The sequence below is a fragment of the Diorhabda sublineata genome, chromosome 6 (assembly GCF_026230105.1).
Source record: "Diorhabda sublineata isolate icDioSubl1.1 chromosome 6, icDioSubl1.1, whole genome shotgun sequence".
Taxonomy (NCBI): domain Eukaryota; kingdom Metazoa; phylum Arthropoda; class Insecta; order Coleoptera; family Chrysomelidae; genus Diorhabda; species Diorhabda sublineata.
Genome location: NC_079479.1, coordinates 28,059,188 through 28,085,030, shown reverse-complemented (window position 1 = coordinate 28,085,030; position 25,843 = coordinate 28,059,188). Strand labels below are relative to the sequence as shown.

At 31.9% G+C, this 25,843-nt stretch overlaps 1 protein-coding gene across 4 annotated transcripts in view; it reads right to left on the bottom strand.

Annotated features, from left to right (window-relative positions):
- Positions 1-3,364: 3,364 nt before the first annotated feature.
- The window catches only part of LOC130444868 (serine/threonine-protein kinase N), a 39,880-nt gene continuing 17,401 nt past the window's right edge, over positions 3,365-25,843 (bottom strand). For 2 of the 4 annotated variants that reach the window (XM_056780190.1, XM_056780189.1), the window contains exons 5-16: positions 25,320-25,549; positions 24,543-24,797; positions 22,717-22,882; positions 21,747-21,935; positions 21,356-21,571; positions 18,872-19,030; positions 17,139-17,260; positions 16,162-16,493; positions 14,899-15,155; positions 14,728-14,835; positions 14,520-14,660; positions 3,365-13,845 (exon numbers count right to left, since the gene is read on the bottom strand). In XM_056780190.1, coding sequence (XP_056636168.1) covers positions 13,702-13,845; positions 14,520-14,660; positions 14,728-14,835; positions 14,899-15,155; positions 16,162-16,493; positions 17,139-17,260; positions 18,872-19,030; positions 21,356-21,571; positions 21,747-21,935; positions 22,717-22,882; positions 24,543-24,797; positions 25,320-25,549 — 2,319 coding nt within the window. In that variant the 3' untranslated portion in view covers positions 3,365-13,701. The remainder of the gene's footprint in view (positions 13,846-14,519; positions 14,661-14,727; positions 14,836-14,898; positions 15,156-16,161; positions 16,494-17,138; positions 17,261-18,871; positions 19,031-21,355; positions 21,572-21,746; positions 21,936-22,716; positions 22,883-24,542; positions 24,798-25,319; positions 25,550-25,843) is intronic. The other 2 variants (XM_056780192.1, XM_056780191.1) reach the window with 1 other exon arrangement.

The window sequence follows — 25,843 nt, the reverse complement described above, 5'->3', positions numbered from 1 at the left end:
AATAAACGGTTGGTTTACAAACCTTTCTTATACAAGATGTTTCTATATTCGACCCACAATGTTCTACTATAGAAAGATTCCAATAAATGATTCATTAACCCTTCGCCGAGCGCTACGCCGTCCGTAGGACGGCAGTCAGATATTTTGGTTATTATTAGGAAATGGAAATTTCCAATTACCTTTTGGGTTAAAGTTATTCTACCTGCTATTCATCCCCTGCATTAAAAGGGTAAAAGTGATTCTCAGTCGTTCAATGAACAGTGAACAGTAAGCATTGAAGTGAAAGTTGTCAACTGCCGTTGTGTATAGTTTTGATTTCATTTATGCATAATAATGATGAAATCGACATCAAGAAGCCAAAAATGATTATGGATTATAATACTACCAAAGGAGGAGTTAATACTATCGACAAATTATGCTCCAGTTATTCGGCGAAAAGGGTAACAAGAAGATGGCCGATGGTAATTTTTTATCACATAATGAACATAGCTGGGATCAACACGCAGATATTGTTTACTTCAGGATTACCATCAGAAGCTCCTGATCGAAGAATTATATTTCTAAAAAATCTAGCTCAAGATCTTATGAATGAACAATTGTATAACAGGTTAGATATAAAAAATCTTCCCATTGACGTGAAAGCTTTTCTAAGCCTTCGTTTTCTGAAAAGATCTATTGAAGACGTCGAAGAGACGGCTACCTCTTCAGATGCAGTGCCCACAGAAAAGCGGCTAAGAAGTTGGTGTAAACAATGCAAATCAAGAAAATCAAACACGACAAACTCGTGTGAAAAGTGTTCAGCGTTTGTGTGTGGAAAACATTCCAAAATAATATGTGAAGATTTTATAATATTATTGTGTGATAAAAATATAATCTTATTTTGAATAGATTGCTTAAATTTTTTTGTTAATATATACTTTTTGTAATATATTGTTTAATAAAATTATGATCAAATTTTAAATAAATTGTTTTAATTTTTGTTGTTGTTAGTTTATACTTTTTTCGCCTATAAATGAACAATATTTTAAAGATAGCAAATAAAATCATCCCTAGCAGTGAATTGGTAAGTGAAATAGAACAAGATTTGTACGCCATCCAGAATACGGTTAGCGCCTGGTGGTGTTGCAAAACCCTTAGCGCCTGACGAAAGGTTAACCGAATATTTATGCTGAAATCCCCTTTCATGAACAAATTGCGGATTTCCTTCATCCCAAACATGACTATTTCTAGAGTTAAAAATTCCTTCACTAGTAAATCTAGCCTCGTCGGTATACAACACATATTTTGGAAAATCGTGTCAAATACAAAAAGTGTCATGGACTATCAAAAATATGACACGTACCTACTAGATTATAATTTAGAAATATTGAGCAGTTTTTAATTACCTGCAAACTTTTTGTTTAGAGGCAAATTTCTACAACATTATAACATCGTTTATTTCAGCTCCATAAAAGGTTTTAGTTTTCTTAACTAAAAATAATCAGGTAATTTAAAACAAAATTAAAGAAAGAATTTGCTCCATTGACGTAAAAAAATAGGGGGATAAAAGTGACAATAAACCCTTTCCACTGATTAAATATTGGTCGCCAAACTTAAAAAAAAAATTTAAAAGCGTTCTTAATTTCTGGAAAATTTTGGATTTAAAATTTTGAACACTCTAGAACTCAGCAACTAAGCCCCGTAAGGGAACGTATTCCTATATCAAAATGAATCATTTATTGTGATCTTTCTGTGATAGAGCGTTGTCGGTCGAATATAGAAACACTCTGTATATATTCGACATAAATGTTATAATAGTTTCTACTGTGTCAGATAAACAGCGAACCTGGAGGGGCAGGCACCAGTATTGAATTATACAATTTGTATATTTACCGACGTGGACCAGAAACATTTGCACTTTTACAAGAAATTTCGAAGGAAAATGAAGTAGATGTTGTGCTCATAAGCGAAACGGGACAAGTAAATATAGATGGACCTAACTGTGTTGCTGACAATCTTCAGAAACCCGCAACAGTGGCAAGGGATATAGATTATATTAGTTACTATTTTCAACCCATTATCACCGGTGAAGCAGACAATATTACTCTGTACATTGATGGATTGGAGCATGTATGGTAAAATACCCAAAGTAGCGTAATACTCAGAGAAGACTCCAATTCTAGAGCTGTTGAATGGAGATCCGAGGAGACCGACTCGAAAGGGCAAAAAAACGATGAAATCGCGGACCTGAGAAGAGAATGCTAATGCTTACGAAGAACACAATAAGAAACGAAACAACTAGACTAAAGTAGATAGACGTAAAGATGAAGAGCGAGCATTGTGTAGGCATTTCAGTATAGTCATCAAAAAGAGTAAAACTTCGTACTGGAGAGCATTATGCGCCGAAGTTGATAACGATCTTGGGGACTAGGGTATAAAATTGTACTAAAGAAACTCCGCAAGTATGCTAAATCGCCACCATGAGACGTCAAAGCAGAGGAGAAGATAATTACAGCACTGTACATGTGGAGAGACAAATTCGGTTGACGGAATACCTCTATTCGCAGAAGAACTGACTTCAGCAGGACGATTTATGAAAAACCAGAGAGCGTCAGGATCCGATATTCCCTCAGAAATTCTCGAACTTTTGCAGAAATAGGTCCCTCATTACTACTTCACATATATAATGGATGTCGGTAAACTAAAACTTTCCCAAAAAGATGGAAAAAGTAGAAACTAGTTCTTATATCGAAAGCAAACAGTGCAACAGGAAATCGGCCTCTGTGAACGCTATACCCTCCGGGAAAGGTGCTAGAAAAACTTTTAATACCATGACTCTAATGAAAGTTAGTGGTGATCTATCATATAAGGAGTTTGTTCCCGATCGTAACAGTTACCGTTAGATAGCAGTAGCGTTATGCGTTACGTCCGCTGAACGTGACCAAAGTTAAACAATTGATCAATAGAAATTGGCAGTGAAATCGCTTTTCAGTACCTAGGCACTAAAGCAACTGAACTCTCATCCGCTTCATATTCGACAGCAGTCACAAAACAACCAGGTTACCTTTTGACATTACGAATTTTAAAAAATGATCCGATGCCGAAGTAGTGAATTGAGTTATTTAACTTGTGTATGTTAACCAAATAACACGATGAGACGGTTGTTGGTTAGAGATTAAGAATTAAAATTTTGCTCATCAAGTAACAAGTAGTTTTAATACGAAGAATACGGTCAACCATCATTGGTTAGCCCGAAGATATATTACAGGAACCACAAACTACTATTATAGATGGTCCGTCTTCGTCGACATATTTGTGGTTCCATTCTGCATTTCAAACCTGCAACTTATTACTAGTCATTTAGAAGGTTTGGAATAAAATTACATTTAAACTTTACATATGTATTTATTTACATATATCTATATAAAAATTAAATATGATATGCAAAAATAAATATTGTTATTCAATTAGTTTCAATTCATCAATTCCACCTCTTACAACTACTGATATAACATCATGAAACATAGTATCAAAAGAATTATATAAATTGTACACACTTGCAACTGAAAACAATAAACGTAATTAATAATGTATATAATTGCTAATTGAAATGGCATTTTTAAATTTTCATGTGAAAGTCAATTAGTCTCATGATTATTAAAATAGGTAAAATGAAAGTTTGTCCACTTTGTCATAAATGATCAAAGAATACTCTTCAATCACTTGAACAACAAATAAAATCAATGAAGCAAATGCATAAGAACGTTAATTTGATCATCATATATAATCAAGTGGTATATTCGAAAAGTAAGAACCATTAGCTTATATAATCTAAGTTTGTCCTCTTATAACAAAATTGTCATTTACTGATTCATCACGACGTTATTTTAGCGATTGAATTAATTTTTTAGGATAATCAGTAGTTCGAACTTTGTTAAGAAAGATTTTATTGCTTGGCAGATCAATATACGAAGATAAATAATACAATTTACAACTATCAAAATATTAAAATGTGGTTGACATGGTTAAAATTTTGGAAATATTAACAGCCATGCATCCAATGATCAAGACTGTACATATGTCGCTATTAATATCATCATCAAGCCTTTTAATTCTTTGGATTATGGCAATCGTTTATAACGCTTTAAAATCTTTTTCTGAGGTGGATTACTCCTCGTTTTCAATTTTTATTTTCTTTATAATTTATCATTTGTCTTAGCTGCTTTTGTTATTATTTTCCATTTGTTTCGGTTCCGGAATTTTAGCCTCCAGTTCTCTATATTAAGTGTTCTTATGTCCTCCTCTATTTCGTTTTCGCAAGTCTTTCTCGGCCTGCCTTTCCTCCTTGGCCACAATGGAGTCCATTGCGTTATTCTTTGAGTTGAGTTTTTGTGTATCTCACTATATTTTTCTTTTATAGCTGTTTCTCTACTTATTCGTTTTTCTTTACTCTTAACAAATGAGCCACTAAATATTTGTTTAGAGATTCTTCAACCTCATATGCCTTTTCTGCTGAATTATAATAAATCTAATTACCTTATACTCACAGATTCTTTTAGCTTAATACAAACTAGCCAAACAATTTACACCTCGAATCAATTGGTAGTTAAAATTAAGCAAAAAATACAACATATACAAGCCAATATAAAAAAAGTTTGATGGAAAATTTTCTCATATGTTGGAATTAAATTAAATGAAGAAGCAGATCTGGTCGCTAAGGAAGTTACAGATAGTACTGAGCGTAGTTTATGGCCTTTTTCCTATATCAAAACAACCATAATATAGTCTTACTTCAACATAACCAACCTTAAAAATTATCTTATTATTTTTAAAAAATAAATAGATGTCCTAAGTTCATTTTATGATTTTTCAGTTGATCATGCACAAAAAAGAATACAAATCGGTATGAAGTTTGCTTTATTGTTATAGTTATAATACTTATTTTAGGATTGTTTTATGAATTTTAATTAATTTCAATTCATTCAACAATACCGCGCGATCAGAGTAGAGTATTTACGTGTCTTTAGGTGACGCTCGGGTGATAAACAATCAGGTGTTTCCTACAAGTCTAGGAAAACTTAAAATGTAGTCACGAAAGTGTAAATATGATGCTAATGCAATTTGTTATATGTGATCGGTTTATTAAAATTTTAAATTTATAATCCGAACTAAAGACATTTGATGTTCTCTGTGAAGGAAACGAAACATATTTTGACTGTCCTGTTCGCCATCAACACTAGGCATAAGTAGCACACGTTGTTTAGAGTTATTGTAAAATATATTTTGAAGCTGTGAATCAAATATAATGAACATATGAGGGCCGTTTTTTTCAACCTCCGATAGGCTGTGAATAGAAGACAAGTTCATATAAAACAATAATTTTATCACCAAAAGATTGGTACACTTACGGTTACTTTTTGACATAATCGCCGAAGAGATTTATACATTTGTTATATCTGTGGACAAGCTTTTCAATTCCCTCTTGAAAGAAAGTTGCTACCAATGTAGCCTAATCGTTCAGTAACAATAGAGTACAAAACAGACCTTGAAACTTCTGGAAATTCCGTAGACAAATCAGTAATGGTGAATGGGCCTTCAGCCTGTAGAAAACGAATCACACTTCTCAACTTCACCCTTGGCGGAAGCATCAATAATGGCGGACATGTTTACTTGGCTATAGCACAACGTCGACAGACGCCTGAATATTAACAATGTTCGAATGTGTAGTGCGAGAGCTTCGCAGTTGCCTACAGCGCATCCTCGCTTTGTTCTACCCGCGTAGCGTCTGCACAGAGCGATCGGAGATTGAGAAAAAAGACCCTCGTATTATTCCTATATTTTAGATTGGTTTCAAGATGAGAAGAAGTACATGAAATATGTAATATCAAGGATCCGGCGAGAAAGAAAAGGCAGAAAATTGGAAACACAGAATAGACTGAATGATCTGATTGACTTAGAATTTTATTTGTTTTTATTTTCTGTCCGTCTTCCCCAAACCTCATTATTTACATAGCCTCTACTTTCATGGAACGTATACCACGCATTAAGCGGGGTCTTACTGTAAAGCAATCAAAGAATTAAAATATTTTTTGTTGATATTAATATTGAAGAAGTTTGTCATAAGCCACTAACTTAAATATTGTGTACACATACTCATATAAAAATGTCCTACGATTGAATACATATGAATCATAAAATCCTTAAAAACATTTTGCCATTTGAGTAACTTAAAATGTAAGGGTACATTTGTCTATTTTATATTTTTTTTAAAAATTTTTACTATAATTGATTGTAAAATATCAATGTAGATCTTACTTTTCGAATGTGCTTCTTACATTACTCAAAAGTGATTGGTTGTTTAAAAAAACTATTTAAAAATGTGAAGAAATATTTGTGATGATTTCAACGAGAGATCAAAATTGCCTAAGATGACTAATTAGAAGAAATAGATACATAATCATCTGACCAAAAAATATTTGAAATAATAACAATTATTACATTTAGGATTACATTTTATTAAATAAATAAAAACAATATTAAATTATATTGTTTTAGAGTTAAACGTTGTACTTTAGCATTTTCAATAGTAATTTGAATAAATTTATGTTACTAAAACTACTCTTAGATACTTATAATAGGAAATATCCGAGGTATAAAATACCATTAGATCTTTAGTTGTTCCAAATTAAAAACAATTCAAATGTATCAGCGTTATTTATTATAATTGAATAAAATATATATAATAATTGCTTTTGCTTCTAGTATAAAGGTTAGTATCTTAAAATTATCATATTAATTATAAGTATACCAGGATTAATGAAATTATTTATCGTTTCATCTAGATTTATTAAACAAAAAATAAATTTTATTAATCTAAATCAACGAGAACCCAGAAATTATCAATATTAAACAATTTCGCAATTATAGGTTATGTTGTCAAACGAACTTGCGCGTCGAGGAAATGATTTCATCGTTCGGAACTTTAGACTCATTGTTAAAAGAATTGGCGAATAAAGATCCTGATTCATACGTTCAAAATATAAACTCCGCAAGTCTATACGCTACGTAAGGCGAGATCAAAATGATCTAGTGAAAGTTCTTTTGTGTTCATGACTTTTTTGTGAATTAACTAATATTTGGAACACATACAATTGATTTATTCGGTAATTTTAGGTATAGTGGGTAAAGAGACATTTTGGATATATTTGATTAAGAACACGACAATTGACGAGATACTGGCTCCTTGCAGTACATCCCAAACACACCGGCAAAATATAGTATAAAGATATGAAAATGTTTAAGGTTTCCAATTTTGAAGTTTACTGTTGCAAGTAACCTGCAGGAAGAAAGAATTATTAAATTCTTACACAGATATTGCTCTTCAATTATCAGAGCCTATTAAACATAAAAACAGAAATTCAACAACTGACAATTGGTACACTAATTATTCACTAGCTTCGACATCTCACGTTTGAAGAAACACTCAGACAGATTGAGAAGGAAATTCTCTCCGATTTATTACCAAATAAAAGAAGACTCATAAACATATATGTTTGCATTCACTGACAAGACCAATTTTACTTTGCACAAGGCATTCTGAATATAATTCTCACCCGGAAATCGTTGTATTCTATTAATCCACGGAGGGAGGAGTGAATACCATCGATCAAATGCGGTAAATACACGGTATGAAAACGTACAAAACGCTGACTTTTGGTAATTTGTCACCAATTACTAAATACTGCTGATATGAATTCAAATAGTAATCATAAAGCAACCCGTGCAGTTGGTTAAAGTCAAATAATATTTTTAAAATGTATCTTTCCAATCTAATGAAGCCACATCTATTATTCCTAATTTTATTTTAAAACATACATTAGTTTATTCGTCCATTTAGACTCAATGAAGAGTTAAAACTAATAAAACGAGAGAAATGTGTATTCAGTGTGGAAGAAATAAAAATAGAACAATAGTATTGATTAATTTGTAACAATAAATGGAGCATCGCTGCTTCTTGGATGTTAGCCAACCCTTTGACAAAGTTTGACACACAATACACACAACACTGGGATTTCAAAAACAAGAAATATGTCACATTACCTCCCTAGAATTATTAAAATCATATCTGAGCGTCAGAGAAATTCGAAGAAGAGTGAAAAAAAATTGTTTCCAATAATTTTAAAATAAAATCTGGCGTCCTTCATTCAAGGCTGCGTTCTTGAGCCGTTATTGTACGTGCTACATACAGCAGACCTACCACATAATAATGAAATTATCATTGATACCTTTGCAGGTGATACTATTATTCTTGTAGTATTCTAGAAATCTGTATAAGTGACCTTGAGAAAAGACCAGTGTCCACCAGTTTCACTTAACAATATTCAATTAAAGTAAACGACAAAATTTCTTAATCTGTTTAAGTGACCTTAAGAAAAGACCAAAAGACCAAAATTTCTTTAAAAAACGCAATTCGAATGTGTTGAACCAAAAGAAATTGATAATCTATCTCATCTTTTGCTTTTCAATTGACTCAGATGTGGAATTTATGTTTTATTCCACATCTGAGTCATAGGCATAAGCATTTGATAAGCCTTGAAAAAATATTTGAGACTCATCATCATCATCATAAAAAAAAGGGGATATAATTTGAGACTATTTCCTGGAAAACTTACAGAACATCCACTGAGTACAGAATCCATTATTAAATCACATCAAATCATCAATTCTAACTATGTCAGAGTATTAGAATTTATTTTCTCTAAAAAATGGATGCAGTTGTTGAGAAAGCTATCGTACTTCTGCTTTTGATGCGAAGCTGGTTTTTTAACATATGCTTAAAACAAAATCAAGTACGTAAATCGACTGGATGCAGTTCCAGATCTATTTAAAAAAATTTAATTTTTCATATCAAAAATCAGTTGTATACTTGTTTCATAATATGTACTAGAGGATTATTATTCATATTTGTTCTTTGTTTTCAAATCAAACATGAAGATATTTCAACTAAAAAATAATCTTTGTTGTGGAAATAGGGTTCAATTATCAATTGGGAACCTTGCTTATTGAAAAAGGTCTAATTATAAAAAATGAAAACACAGTTTCAAGAGACTTGCACTTTTTTTAAATATTCTTTTGCATTTTTTGTATCGAAAAACGGTTTGAATACATTTTTCAAATGATCTTTCTCAAGTATTTTCACAAACTTTTTGCTTGTTTTCCAATTTAGAACTAGAATATTTTCTAACACTAAGAGAATATATTTTATTTTTTACAAAAGGAATAAAACCTTTTTGGCACTCGAATGTGCAAGAATACTGTCGGATGGTAATGATGTGTTCTGTCAAATTTTCAAATACTATTAGGTCTTACAAAGTATTACAAAAATTCACAACCAATTTTATACATATTTTTTTTTTCTTTAAACAAATAAAATTTCCTACTGCTGATATTGTAAGAAATTAAAAATTACTAGCGCTACAAAAAATCGAAATACGCTAGTTGTTTGGCAACAATTATGCTTCTCAAAATTAGTACAATACGAGAAAGATCAGTTATCAGTAATCAGTTAGGTCAATTATAAACACTTTACTATTTTCTGTATTCACAAAGGCGAATGTCAATGGTAATAATTATTTTTAAGTTATGGGACAAAAACAAACCCCATACTAATATTTTTCATAAAAAATAATTTAAAAAGCTGTCAATGATTGAAAAGCCTCAGAATTGGAAAAGTATAAAAATTACAATTATAACAAGAACCTAAAAGAGTTGCAACATTGAAGTAAAGGTGGCAAGACATACTTTACAAATGCAAGGCACTGGATTATGGGTATATAATCGATCAAAGCTACTTTGTTAATGTCCTTATTGAAAGTATGACATTGTTTGGCCGAGTCGAATTTTAGAGAAGAGCATACGCCTTCTGATTGTAATATAATTTTTAATAAAATTGGAACGTTACAGAAGCCTAAATTGTTGTTTCAAACCGCAAACGTTTTATATAAAAGGGGCACATAAACGCTTACCTAAAAAATATTTAATTTATAACGTGTAAGCACTGGTGACCAAAAATCGTAATATGTTTAAAGTAATCTAAGAATTTATAGACTTATTGTTTTCAAGTTATATAAAAATTTTTATAGGCAACAGCCATTTTTAATGTGTAACATTTAAGGAATTAGTTAATGATTGGAGAGCCGATAGATAAATTTTCTTGCTGCCATATATTGAAAGGATCTTAAAAAATAGAAACAATGTCATATTAAAATCGTAAAATTAATTTAAACTTTAATTTGATTTGATTTTATGTAACTATTTTTAGAGTGTACAACATTTACACTTTGACAATATAAAAATAGGATTTTATCCTTACTTTCTTATCTACAACAGTTTTTAAATTCTCTTTTTGCTTGTTACTAAAATGGAGTGAACATTAACAACATACATGTACATATCTAAATCGTGTCATGAACATAACTGCACAAATATGTATACACAAAAAAAATTAATAATAATAGTCAGATCCACAGGGTATCAGTACATTGAAATCAATTCAAAAATGGAGTTAGAAAAAATAAAACAGTAAAAATTTCATACTAATATAACTGAGAAATATAAACTGGTCAAAGGCATTAGGCACTAGCAAATATCCTCCCCCAAGCAGCCTTCAAGCTGTAACTGTCTATTCAAAAAATGTGATACAAAAATCGAAATATTCAATATATCCATCAAATATAAAATAGATAAAATTGGAGATGTAATTAATAATCTATTATTTAAATAGAGTTACAATCTGAACCTTAAAACCTAAACTTTTAGGACTAGTAACATTTATGAATTTACTTGAACTTCATATTAAATGCAATACTTCACATTAAATTATTTTAAACAAATGAATCAAATGTATAGATATGAAAAACAAGATAAATGATGCAATACGCCAATTTATTTTATTATTAATTGTTTTACTCTTATGGGAACATATTGAAGATATCGCTTAATGTTGATATTAAGTGCTAATAGAATTACTTCAGTAATCAACACACTGTAAAATTAAAAAATCAGCCAAAGTATAAAATTTTCTATCAAATCAAAAAAAAATATTCTCACAAGACAAACTTAATATTGAAATCCCCTGTGTGAGCAGGTACTTTTACAGTCATGAAACGATTCAGTGTATCTAAATAGTATCAATAAATTAGTTTTAGTCTTCACAAATGATACTAATTTCCTCAATGAAACTCTAGTTGAATTTGGCACAACCTTATCCAAATATTACGCTGTTGTAAGAGCTGTTGAAAATAGTTGACTTTCGATTAGTCAAAACGCGTTAATTTCATTTCTGGAATATTTGATTTTTTTTTTTAATTTTCTCATGCATAATACTCGATAAATTGAATGATATCAATATTGTTTGGTCTTCTCGATAATTTGAAATACTTTTCGCTTTTGGAATCACTCGTTGTCATCGTTAAATTCTTGATTTATAGTGTGTAAATGTCAAATAAATTGAGCAGTCATCACAACAAGGCGTCGGTCATGTTGTTGATGCGTTTCGAAGAGAGAGGATATACCGGAGCACTGCTAGTGATTATTGTTTGATGAAGTATTTACAGAAGTGTGGTTGTGACCCGTTTGAGCTGCAGTACGAAGACATGGAGGAATACAGGACCAGTGGCCGAATTAGACAGACTGGAATACCTAGCTTTCCGCACGAAAATCACGACCAAAGAAGCTATATCCCAAAGAAAAAAATTATCAATGCACTGAATTATGAAATCAAATTAAATGCGATGCTTGATTTCGAGAAAAACTCTCATATATCTAGTAGACATATTCAATGTTGGCCATAATAAATAAAATGCATTTTATTACAATGGAACTTACTAGGGAGCTTATGGAGATAAAAACCTATTTTTGTGAGAGAGTTATGGGCATGTTGCATAGCAATATTATATTATCATCCAATAAGAAGATGTTATGTTTTCTGATGAGTGTACTTTTACACTTTATAATCATACTAATTGTCAACAGAAAATCCTCAATGGATGAGAAGAACTGAAGGAACACCCTCAAAAGTTTTTTCAATGAGATTCATAATTATTTTTAGTGTTTCACATTTTGCATTTGATTCTAACCTAAAAATTTTTAATAGGGAATAAACAGACCCTTAAAACTATAAAAAATGAACCTTTTAATTGATATATTAGGAGTATATACTTTCCATTTGAAAAATTAGAGGTTGAACCTGTCATTCAAAGGGGATTGTAAGCTAGATTTACTTAGTAATCGGCTGACCTTAGTACAATGAAAATTGCAAGCTTTAGACATAATTCAAAATGTGGATAACATTCTAAAGAAAATTAATTGCATCTCTTGTGGATTAAAAAGGTAAACATTTCCGATATGACAGCTATAAACGTCACTGATAAAGCTGGGAAAAACAGTCAACCCCACCACCATTCATATTTTCTTAAGAGGTATGTTTTATTTAAGCCAAAAACGTAAAACAGAATTAGAAATGCCAACAATTGCGAATTCTGGATCAAACTGTAGACTTTTTTCATGTTGAAGATGACATCAGTGTTCATAATGCCCCAACTAAAACCGAACTGTTCGATTTGGTCCCTCTGAATTAAGGAGATGAGGAAAAAATCGAATAGGAACAACCACACACCGAGAAAAACCCACGCTTTAACGCCTCAACAACAGATGCAAGCACCAACTTCTTTACATCCCTCATCACATTCGAAAATTCATTGAACGGGGGCTGAAGAAGGTTACTAATAAAAAATTATATACTAATTCTTTGAGATTAATAGTACAAATGTTTATAATAATAAATCTTGAAACTTGATCAAATTCTTGGTAATTTGGATTTTTTTCCTGGTGCCCTGAGTTTCAACTTTTCCGAGAGTCAACTGTATTTATCATACCTTAACATAAATAATTATGTGAATATATAAAAGTATTGATTTAGGTTGTGACCCTACTATTTTTCATAATGTTTCAGAAATTTTACAATGAAACATAATGTATCTCTTCAAAACGAGATCTCTGTGTTATCAAAATATTATTGAATGCATAAAATTTACAATCCAGGCCTGTATACTCAAAATCTTTACAAATTTAAGTTCTACTGAAGACACCTTTTCACAATGCGCGTTTCAATAAAAAAAATATCTTCAGAGATTTTATCATCTGATGACAATAATTTTCTTATTATTCAGATAATTATGAGTGATAATGTAGTGTAATTATAGTAAATAGTGTGAATATCACAAATAGTTCCAGAAATTACCAATCAATTTATATTTGATATACAGAGTGTCCACAAATTGTACAAAATATCATTTTCTCGAATTTAATTATAATATTGATATTTTTTTGGTTAGTATTTCCAGAGTATATGAAAACAAGCTAAACATATTAAGATGTCGTAATGACAGCTGACATGACTGTACCCGGTACCAAGTTTTTCCCTTTAAAATGTAAAACATTAATTCATCTACTTTAATTTTTATATTATATTACGACCAGCGCCTGGACTATATAAAATATACATGTTTTTAACACAATTACTACTACTAACTATTCGGAGTCTTTAGTTAAAATATAATATAAATATATATATAACTGGTTAATATAAAGATACTTCGTAGCAAATCGATTCAGTAAATATAAAAAAATCGCACAAAATTATTTTCAATGCTAATGTTATTGTCAGCACCAATCTGCCATGTAAGTAAAATCTCTGAAAAGAACTTGATCTTGATTTGAAAGTTGTCTAGGTTCTTTTGGCGGTGTTAGCTGGGGCCTTTCAGATGTGAATTCTTCATCAAAATTGCTCACGTCTTCCATTGAATGCTATAAAATGAATTTCTAATTTAAACTGTTCAAAGAAAAAAATTATACTGCACAGCTTACATTTATGTATAAACAATAATAATAGAATAAATGTATCAAACACAAATAATGTGTTTTTATTAAATATGCTATGGCAACTATTCGACAATATTTTCACGTGTTCGGCCGAACCATTTGGCCGAACACCAAACAGTAAAGTAGGAAGAAGAAAAAGATTTTTATTACATCAAAAACTAATTTATGATAAGAAAACATGTTTTATTATATGACTACTATGGATTGCCCATGGAAATATTAGCATGAGTATTTTCAATTGGTTATTTTCTTGTGCTTCGCCTATAGGGCCGTTCAAATATTACATTAGGACTATAGGGGGCAGGAGTTTTTGATTTGTTTATTTAGATGTTGATTACGTCAGCAGTAGTTATTTATTTTTTTCTACATACGACAATCCACTTAATATTTATGCTCAAAACTTCAATATCCTAAAATCCAAACTAGTTTGGGAATGCCTGGACAAATTAAACAAGCTAGGCATGCTGATAATCCGTGGATGCTGATACTGATATTTTCAACAATTTTATTTGAAACTATTAAATCAATATCTTTTACCAAATTGATGTAATGTATTCCTTATTATAGAAAAAAAAAAATAAAATTACATCATTACTTACTACAGTAGGAACAAAAGGTGGCGGTACTCTCCTATGCAAAAGTTCTTCCCACTGAATATGCCTAAAGAAAGCCTGTTTCTTTACATCTTCTGCATCTCTTTCACTTGAACCTAACCTCCTGTCAGGACTCTTACGCAGTAACTGAAAATAACCACAAAAAATACCAAATTGAAATAAATTTCCAACATAGAAAATTAAAAATACATACTCTTCTCATAATAGCAATTGCTTCCAATGACAAAAACCTAGGATACCGTACTTCATCATTTACTATAGAATCAAAAACTTCCTCTTCATCATCACCAGGGAAAGGTGACTGAAATTATTATATTATAGAAAAAATACATATTTGATTATGTTAGCTGAAAATATAACTTACTTCTCCAACCAACATCTCAAATATTAATACTCCCAAACCCCACCAATCAACGGCCCTAGTGTATGATGTTTCTGTCAATACTTCTGGTGCTAAAAATTCGGGTGTGCCACAGAATGTACCAGTTCTATCGCCGAAGCCCATACCTTCTTTGCACAATCCGAAATCTGCTATTTTTACATAACCTTCTGTATCCAATAATAAGTTATCTAATTTCAAGTCCCTGTAGATAATCTTATTCTCGTGAAGGTATTGCAAACCTGTTAAGAAAAAGTTAGATGCTAAAATAAATCTATGAAATCGACCAAATAGTCGGATAAATCAATCTGGCTTCAAATGGATTCTTCCGCAGACGATTTATATCAGAAGAAGCAGAGGCACTAGTTGACGACCAAGTAGATAAAGCCCAGAGTGGGTTTAGGAAAAGACACAGATCTTTAAACAATTAATAGAAAAAACAGTTCCGAAGAAAAATACATTGCCTTCCCTGTTTTACAAAAAGCTTTTGACAGGGTAAAACAACACACCCTGATCTGTACAACGCGATCGTACATGTACCTCTTGGAACATCAGATCAGAAACTAATTAAAATCACGTATGAATTAGAAATCCAAACTAACTAAGGATCCACCTAGACACGTTAAGTTTGGCATGACAGATCGGTCAAATGAAAGGATTCCTTTTTTATGTTTCCCTCAATTCCAATGACCCTATGTAGCTTATATTCCTTACTTTTTCAAGAACTTTGCAGACAACAATCCATCGTTTGATAAAAACTGCACTAGAATAGTCCACAACAAAATGCTGCTTATCCAAATGGCGCACAAATCCTAGTGCAGAAAATCGTATGAGCATTGTTGTCGCGAAAAATATAATTAAAATAACATATAGTTAGAAGTTATATGGGAGGCATGATCAAATAACAAGAGGTTTATAATTATGAAATTAACACTGCTTAAGTAGAAGGTAACCATATATGAAAACTTGGATCAAGCTGGAATTTTTATATATTACAAAACAATTTGTATTATTATAGAAGATTGTTTGGCACAACGATAACGCACTATTCAATACAGCTTTGACTTTCAAAATTCAAATTCAAGGCATCATTTTTCAATTACCCAAATCATTATAATTCTTAAACCAGAGAACAAGATGAGTAAGCGGCCTCATATACTTTTTTATGCTTATTAGTCAATCAAATTCACAGAAGATTATGTTTATACATTCTTAGTATATATTTTTATAAAAAAATACTCAACTTACCTAGTACTACACAGGCTGCATAAAATACTGCTCTGGGTTCATTGAAAACGTCAGCATGAATGTGCATCATCAAATCACCACCAGCTGCATATTCCATTACAAAACACACGTGGGCATCGGTTTGGAAACAAGCGAATAGATTTACCAAAAAGGGATGTCTTATACAATTGGCTACTTCAAAAATTCTTTTTTCCGATAGTAACGATTCTACTTCGTCCCTAGCTATAATATCACCTTTTTTCAAAGCTTTTATAGCAAAATATTCACCTGTGTTTCTATATTGTGACAGAATGACTTTACCGAAGTGACCTCTACCTAAAACGCTGATTAATCTGAAATAAATTTCTTTCATTAATCCTATTTTCATTCTATTTTCATTCATCATACATAACAGAAAGTAATCACTTAATGATATAAAAACTAAAGCTCTAGAATTCTTATGAAAATAGCAAACAAATTTAGGAAAAAAGGCACAAATTTAAGCAAGCATGAAAGTTGGGTGGTTTTTTCTTTGCCCACAATAGCTTGTTATGTTATGACTTCTTTCCATGTTAATACAAATAAAAATCCCAGTTCAGTCTTAGTTTTAGCCACAATATTCGCCAAAATTAAAGCCACTGAATTTATTTCTGTACCCAGAACTAGAAAAACAGCTAAGTGGTGGGAAAAAAATGACAAAATTTTACTACATCTAAGGAGGAGTCTATTAAAAATATTTAAGCGACAACAAAGCTCAATCATCACAATGGAAATGGGAACATCACCTTTTTTTAACAGACTATGTATTTGAGTGTTTTATATCATTATTATAAAATAGAATTACTAATAACAATGAATAAAACATGACCACACGCTAGTGAACTTAATAATTAAATAAAAATAGTCTTACTACTACTACTTCAAATCCTTGTCTTCGGGAAAAAGGGAAGCTCGACTTAAAATATATCTTATATATATAAAAAAAAAAGAATAATTACCTGAAATTATCAATATTCAAACCAGTGGATTGAGAATGTCTCTTGGATTCATATGCACTGTCTCTATAATTCAATTCTCTGGCTGCTGGTCTACGAACTATATTGGCAACATCATAAACAGGCTAAAAATTAAAATCCGATCTTATTACATGGCATGTCATCATTTTCTTCTTTAGAAGGCCGAACAAAATATTAGTACCCCTATCTAAAATGAGAAGGTCTGAAGCGAAATTAGTTACCTAGTAAAAGATTAAAATGGAATGTAGTAATATAAAAATTATTGTTTATTATATGCGCAAGGTATACTACGATGAGTTGAGTCTCTATTGTACATTGGAAACTAATATTTTTCAGAAAATTTTTATATGGAAGTTGTCTGAAGAACTCGTTACAGTTAAAATATTTTCAATTTTCTATGACTTCGAGCCACACAAGAAGTGGATACCAACTTTGTCTTTTTCAATGAAACACACTGTTCTTGAATTTTTAGAGTAACTTTATTTGAAACGTTTTTACCAAAGGATTCTAGTTATCCAATGATATAGAAAGCCCCAGGAGTTATGCAGACAAATGGTCGAGGTCGAAGTAGAAAGCAAATTTTCATCTGTTATGTCAAATTTTCCAAAAAAAATGAGATACGAGGTTATAAAATTAAAACCATTGATAATAACTGACATACTTGGGAATTAAAGTATTGATATATAAATAATAAAATAAAAGACATATAATATTTTATAATATATTGCTATTCAATTGAGAAAGTGGTTTATTTTACCAATATATTGCTATTGCATTGGGAAGGTGGTTTATTTTACCAATATATTCCTATTGTATAGAGGAAGTGGTTAGGTTAGTCTTCATGATCAAAGCTGAATAGACGAATAAAAGTGAGCAAAACTCTTGTAAAGTAATTATCACAAAATATTGCTAGTAGTTATCAATATCTGTCAACAAAATTCATCGTGGTATACCCTAGGTTATAATGAAATTATGGGAAAAAGTAAACAAGAGGTTGTTGTGATATTTGAACTTTTTCAATCCATGAAAGAAAAATTACTTCCGCAATGAATACTTTGGAGGTGAAGTTAGAAAAACTTTTGAGAGAGATAAGGGATGTGTATGAAACATGTTATTTTATAAAAATCGAGGCATCCAATGCTACTATCAATTTGAGAAGACAAATTTCCAGATTGAGATCGATCTCTTTTGACAGCAACTATACAAAGGTTCATGTTCAATTATTGGAGTCTTGTTGAGGGAAGCTGCAGCAAAACGTGAGGTTTTTAAAACTGAAAATTAGGCAGTCTCAATCCAGAAATTTTTCTCCTAAATTAAATTAATATATCAGATATGTCATTTTATTTTATAAGTGCTGAAATAAACAGATATTTTATTTTGTTTATTAGAATTATATTAAATATAAAGAAAAAATATCGTAATGGTATTAACAGATCTATTATTATAATATTAGAAACAATCCTGTAAATATCATTTACGAATCTAAAAATAATGCCAAATTTGTTAGATATTAGATATCCCCAAAAGCATCAAGAAATGAGTTGCATGCATTAATGTCAATCCCAACCAAGGTGATTGGTATTGTTTTTAACTAAATATGATTTAATCTTCTATATTTTGATTTTTAATAATCACAATTCAAATCAAAATACTTGATAATATTAATGAAAAAATCACATTTGGCTAAAATATGTTTATAACCATCAACGAAGTACCTCATCATCTGGAAATTCTATAACAGGCTGAGGACTAGGGTTTACCAAATGATCCGGGGATATTATAGGCGTGGTTGGTATCGAAGGAATAATAAGAGGTCCAGGTCGAGAAATCTCCTGTTCCTCCAAAAAGTCGAATTCTTTTAATGCTGCAACACTCTGGAAGGTAAAGAAGTAACCCTACAATTTGTGTTTGTGCTACCTTCTAACCCAAAATGAAAGTAGATAGAAGTTTGTACATTTCGTGACATAAACCATGCTATACAATAATATTCTTGTTTTCTGATAAAGTATTCAATTGCACATAAAAAAAAGTTGCATCAAGTGGTTTGTTTGGTATTCAAAAAGTTGTACCTGCCATTTGGGAATATTCAATGAAAAGATTATGCCAAAACAGGAAGACTTTTTCTCAAACTATGATCAGGTTAACCTCAACGTAATCTGAATGTTCGGAAAGTAATATTGATCACATTCACGGTTGTTTGGAAACTGATTCAAGTAATCAGGTCATAGCCATAATATTTATATGCAACATAACTAATAGGTTACTGAGGCTTGCAGTTTTTGTCATTTTTGGCTTTTCACTATAAATAGAGCTTATTGGTTTTAAAATTTAATTTAAAATCGATGTGAATGAATAAATCTCTAAGAACTGACCAGTTTCCGAGCAATCCATACAGACAGTAGAGAATCCACTTTGTACCCATTTCAATAAGGTTTAGGAACCTCAAAGGAGTAGTGCTAACACCTTGGGAAGTGAGAGAAAAAATCTTCAGAAAATTAACCTGTTTTGGGAGGAGTGTACGTATTTTACAGAGCAAGGAGATACTAATTCATGCACAAAGTATTTTTTTAGGTATAGTAGAGTGGATGAAAAGAAAAACTGATTCCCCAAAAAATCTACACTCGTGTGCCATTAGGTTAATATTAAAAAAATGACATAAAAGTTTATTTTTTATGAACAGGTCGCCGATTTCTATTCAAAAAGCAGCTTTTTAGAAAAAATTTTTGTTGTTTTTTTTGAAAATGTAAAGTTATAAACTAAGCTTAGGTGACCAATAAGACCTTAACACATATATGTACATTTCTAGAATTTTTTTAATAGTCATAGCATATGACAGCATTTTTTATCAAAATAACGTGTGCAACTTTTGGAATATGTTTGCTTTTTACTGTCAACAGAGCAAAGTAGAGTAGTCTAAAAAGTGCAATTGAATACTTTATTCCAGTTGATCTTTCTATTTTAAAAAATGTTGAAATTTTTTTTTACGAAAGAAAATTTTTTAAAACACTAGAAATTTGTTATACTACCTGGTAACTTTTTCTACGAATACACCACGTAAAAAAATAAAAATAGGGAATAATTATAGAGCTGCTAATAAATTTATCAAGGCTTGTATATCTATAATTTAACAATAAAAAAAGTTGGATGGATTGATTAGTGGGGCCCTATTGTTACCGTTCAGGTATGAACATTATTGCGCTAAATTCATCATAAAGGTGTTGTTTTAAATTATTTAGCGGAAGTTATAACCTTGGAAAAATCTCATAGTTCTAAATTTGAATTTAAGTCTAAAACAGTGCCGGGAAGAAAAAAGGGTAACATTTGGAAATATTTTGAAAAGGAAACATATCCAAATAAAAATGAACGCATGGCAGTCTGTAATAGTAACATATCATTTCATCGTTTACATGTGGGACCCATTTAAAAAGTCATATAGTTTCACAGATCACGGGATAAATAAAAGGACTACTGCTTTTAACCATACGATTTAATGCTCAGTGTGAATATGTCGAAAAATAATGTTTACTCAGGAAAAACAACAGAACTCTCCAGCTTTGAATGGTGGGAAGCACAAAAAGATATATAAGATATACCTGACATTTGGAAAGCATCTACATACCATAAAAAAGTTTCTAAGTGCAATTACATTTTCAGTTTCTGTTGAACGCGTTTTGAGCATCATGATTCTAAACAATTGATTTGTTTTTATCACTCCCAAAAACTAGAGAATCGCGCTTCATTTCAAGGAAATTCAACAATAATGAAGAACTATATTTGATATCAATTAAGCGGCTTTAACTACTGATGGAAAGTATGAGAATGCTGTTCTACAAATGACTACATAACCAATGGGTCTCAGAAGAGTAGAAACCATACTTCCTATTAATGTCCCATGGTTGTAATGAGTAGAAAACTCTCATGAGTTATAAAAAAATCTTAGCTTAGCTTAGTACTACTTGTAGTACACGCCAGCGTTAACGTGTTAAGTAAAGTGATGCACAGAAGGGCATTAAATTTATAAAAGGTAAAGTAATCTTTCTACGGACGGAGAATCATGGTCGGCTAAGAGAACATTAAATTTATGACATTTTTCTTCGACTGGCTGAATACCTTAAAAGGGTTTAGAAATTTTTACCTCCTTACAAAAAGATAATTAGTTTCATTCATTACAAAGCTGGAACGAATATAATTTTACTTACTTCAGGATCAAGTCTGGGAGGAACGGGGGGCGGTGTAACAGACATTCTTTTCTTTGCAACTGGAGGCGGCATAGATGGTGAAGGAGGCGACATTGGTTCTGAAGGTGGAGGCAAATCAATGTGTAATCCAAGAGGTCTCTGACCACCCAAACCAGCAGCTTGTGGATCGGGAGCTTCTCCGGGTGTTTCAGGTTTATCTTCCACTACTGTGTCATCCTGTAAATATGGAAGCAAAGCATGTTACTAAAAAACTTTTATTACATCAACCTGATTTATCAAAAATTTAACAGATAAAATATTTTTTCTTTTTCAGTCCCTTTTCAATATCGTTTAAAAATTTAATATTAAATCAACAAAACTGATCATAATTACTACTATTTAAATTACTCACGGCTACATTTTCAGTTGAACTCAATACAAGATTCTGTCGACTGGGCATCCTTGATGATTGTTTCATCCATCTCCCCCATGTTACTATGTTAATGTTCATTTGCTTGGCTCGAGGCATTACTTGTTTGAAAATTCTTTTTTGTCTTTGCAGTTTTGGTCTTTTCGATATCATTGGATTCAAAAACTTTATCTAAAAATTAATATGGAATAAATTAAATAAGAAGTAATTGTTATGATAATACTGGAAACTAAAGGGAATAATAAGATTTGGAATAATTACATCAATAAACATTGACCGCAAAAGATAAGCTGGACTTATTGGGTCGCATATTTGTTTCACATTACTCTTAATTTGCGGGGAAAACTAACACCTCCTGGAGTTAATCCATCGACGCCAGAAATAGAATTTCGATACAGAGATGAGGCAAAACTTTTCAAAAGCTTGACCATCAATAAAACCGCTGGCCCAGATGAATATCACCAGGCGTATTTGAAGAAATGCCCAGCTGAGCTAACAAGTCCCATAAAACAAACTTTTTGCTTAATCATATAAAAAAGGTCTTTTCTAGTCGAATTAGAATTGTCTACGGCAGATAATTTTTTGAGCTGTCCAACATAAAGCAGTAATTGTAAGACCTACTCGACAGGCAGACGTGGCTTATTAACAGCGAGTTCGCTTGCAGTCGTCCAGAACTTCAATTTACCACGACTTCTTTATACTCCTAAATATGAGACTAAAGATAATTTCGCAGGTACAAAAAGGCCTAGAACGATATAAAAAGTAGATGTACCAAGTGTAATTATTATTACACATAATGCTTCGATTGGAAATAAGCGAGAACAGTTTTGAGAATAATTGCCACTGATATACCTGAGACAGAAATGAAGTAAATGAGTATTTATACAAACTTTTGTCAAAAGAATTTTATTTATCAAACAATTTTAATTTTGGAACTATTATAAAGAATTACCTCTGCAAAAAGTAATCCCTGTGGTTCCAAATGTAATGCCATTCCATGCCTCTCATCATCTATAAAATCTTCAAGTTTCAAAAATTTTACTGCACATAACGATCTATAATCTCTCCAATAAATTCCGATTTCCAATTCCCGAGATTTATCCAATTCAATGGAAAACCTATAATAAATTGAAACTTGATGAATACTTTGTATAAGATAAAAGAATCAAATGCACAATTCATATATTGTAATTGTCTCAAAGTTGAAATTAGTTTTTTTAACTTTTAATTTTTATATGCTTCAAAAGATTCCAATTGAAATTAAATACTACTTCAACAGCATTGTGCAATAAATGCACTACATCGGAGTAGGTTTTCACTGTATCAACAATACTGATGCCAATTTTTTAGATCAATATCAGCAGATGTGTATGACTAATAAGGGTGTCATATACACTACGACCTAAAGGATCTATAGTGTCCCCTTTTCTCGACACTGGAGATGCTTAGTACTTGCAGCTGTTTTATTAATCCCACTCCTTTTAGGAAGTTTAAGCTGTGGATTGGCTCTAGCCGCCAAAGATCTTCATTTTTATGTGCTACTAGGTGGATGCTTTGGTTAGGTTTGTTCCTCCATGTAGCAGAATCTGCACGTTGCATTGTCTACTAAGCTTGGCTTCGTCAGGTGTACATTTCCAATGACACAACAAGACTTCGTTTAGTTTTCCCAGGAGTATCTTTGGCTATCTCAAGCTCCATAGATTGTTCCAATAACTGATTATTTTCCCATCTTTCGCATTTTCTTTATTGTCTTGTAGACGATTCCACAGAAGGGTTCACGTCCTACAAACGGTTCATCCATACCCACGTTGGCTAGTCTGTTTGCTATTTCAATTTCCTCCATTCCAGTGAGTTCTGTAACTTATTGGAGGATAAAATTATTATTTCTGCATATCTCAGAGATTACCAAACTAGATATTGGAGATCAGAGCTCTAATACCTGCTTGACTATCAGATAAGATGCTAATAATAGATACTGATACTCATATTCTTAACCATACTACTCTACATTGGCATCCTCTTACCAAAAAGCATAATACTAATCATTTTCAAGTGGACATTGCGGAAATAATCGAAATTAATGCAAAAATCCATAAATTTAAACGCTAATAATCCTGCATTATTTATATAGAGAATATTGGATTGCTTAGTGAATTTTTGCCAGTTCATTATCCTTCTACTACTGCTACCACTGGCACTACGGCCCTCAAAGAGCCTTGGCTTCCTCCGCCACATTCCTCTAGTCATCACTGCCAACGCTCGGTGTCTCCCCCTCTCACACCTAGCTCCCGAAGATCCTATTCGACATCATCCAGTCATCGTTTGCGCGGTCGCCCAGGCAGTCGCTGGCCCTCGGGCTTCTGCCGGTATACTTTGCGCACCCCTCGCTCCTCAAGCACCAACTCCCCTGAGCTCGGTGTTTGTACGGCTGCGCCACACGCTCTGCTCGCACACCGGTCCATACAACCGGGCGGAGAATTGTGCGATAAATCCGCTTTTTCCTTATTCAATTCAGTAAACGTAACTTTAGTAGTCGTTGGAGACTGAAGTATGCTCTACTCCCCGCTTTCATCGAGTTGTCATTATTTTCGGTCACTAGTGATTCCAGATATTTAAACGGCGGTACATTTTCGAACTTATACCTGCCTACTTCGAAAGCCTCCAGAAAAGTTCTTCTATTTCTTGACATCACCATTTATTTTCTTAGTTCAGTTTCTTAATGAATCATATTGTATAGTGAATTATTTTCAAACTTTATTGTTTACAATAAACACGTACCTCTGATCCCATGCCTGTTGCGAGCACGGCCTCCAACTCGTTTGCCCTACTGTAGTGTTGTCAAGTTTTAAAATGGCCATAATATCATCACTTACTTCTTCCTTCACACTGTAACTTTTTGTTTTTTTGAAAAAACTGAAATCCATAGGACTCGAACTACCGTCGGATTCTTTCTTTGGTCGACCAGGAACTTCTTCCAGCAAATCTTGGCATCCCATCAATCGCACTTCCAATGTTCCTGTTACAGCAGCACATCTGTAGATTAATGAACTAAATTATTTAAAGATAATTAACTCTTTTTAGAAACGCTTTTTTCTTATTTAAAATTTATTCAGTTCGATATGGTAATGCAAGACAAAATAATAAGTAGTAGAAGCATATGTCGGCACACAACTTGATTAAGACATCTTCGTCTATGGTTCGGGAAATTAATAACTCGGTTATTCCGCGCTGCAGTCGATAAAGAAATGATCGTCAATATGATAGTCAACGATTGTTAACAGTCACTGCACGCGAAGAAACATTAATAATTCAAAGCAAATTCAGAAACTGATAGAAGCTATTGAATGAAAATGGGAAAATTAGTAAGACAAAGAAAATAGTTGAAGTACGAATTACAAATGACAATATAGTAAAAAAGTAACAGTAACTTCTGTAGTTACAATAAAAATGGGTAGACCAAACCAAATCAAAAATGAAGTAGTTAGTCAAAAATATTAGCTTGAAGATGACAAATTCATTTGATACTACAAATTTTAAAAGTGTGGATGGTCTAACCTGTTGAGCATTGAAGTTGAGGCAAAATGTCTGTTGGCATCAGATCCTACTCTAAACGGTTGTAAGCTGGTGTAGTGCATCGTCATTGGACTGCAAGATTGAGCATTTGCAAGTTCTTCTTTTAAATGTAATGCCACTGGGGAATCTTCCGGTAATTCAGATTTTCGCATCTCTAACGATTTTTTCAAAAGGTCAAGTTTCATACTGCTAGCTCTTAAGCTTTCTTGTGCCTAAAATATTCAAATTTAAATATAGGTGTCAGTTGAAAGTATTGTTAAAATTAAAATGTTAATGGTAGCTTTTTTTCCAACATATCTATAACAAAAAATTAGCTTAATTAGATAAAATTAGAAAGAAAACTCATGGCTAAAATAATGAGGTCTACCGGTTTTGTGCTCACCAATGAGTACTGTAAGTTTATCTGTCGAAATTCATGTATATTCTAAAAAAATTGAATTGCCTAGTAATAGACAACAAACCGCAGTTTTATTGAAAAACGACATGTCTGAAATATACATCTCCCT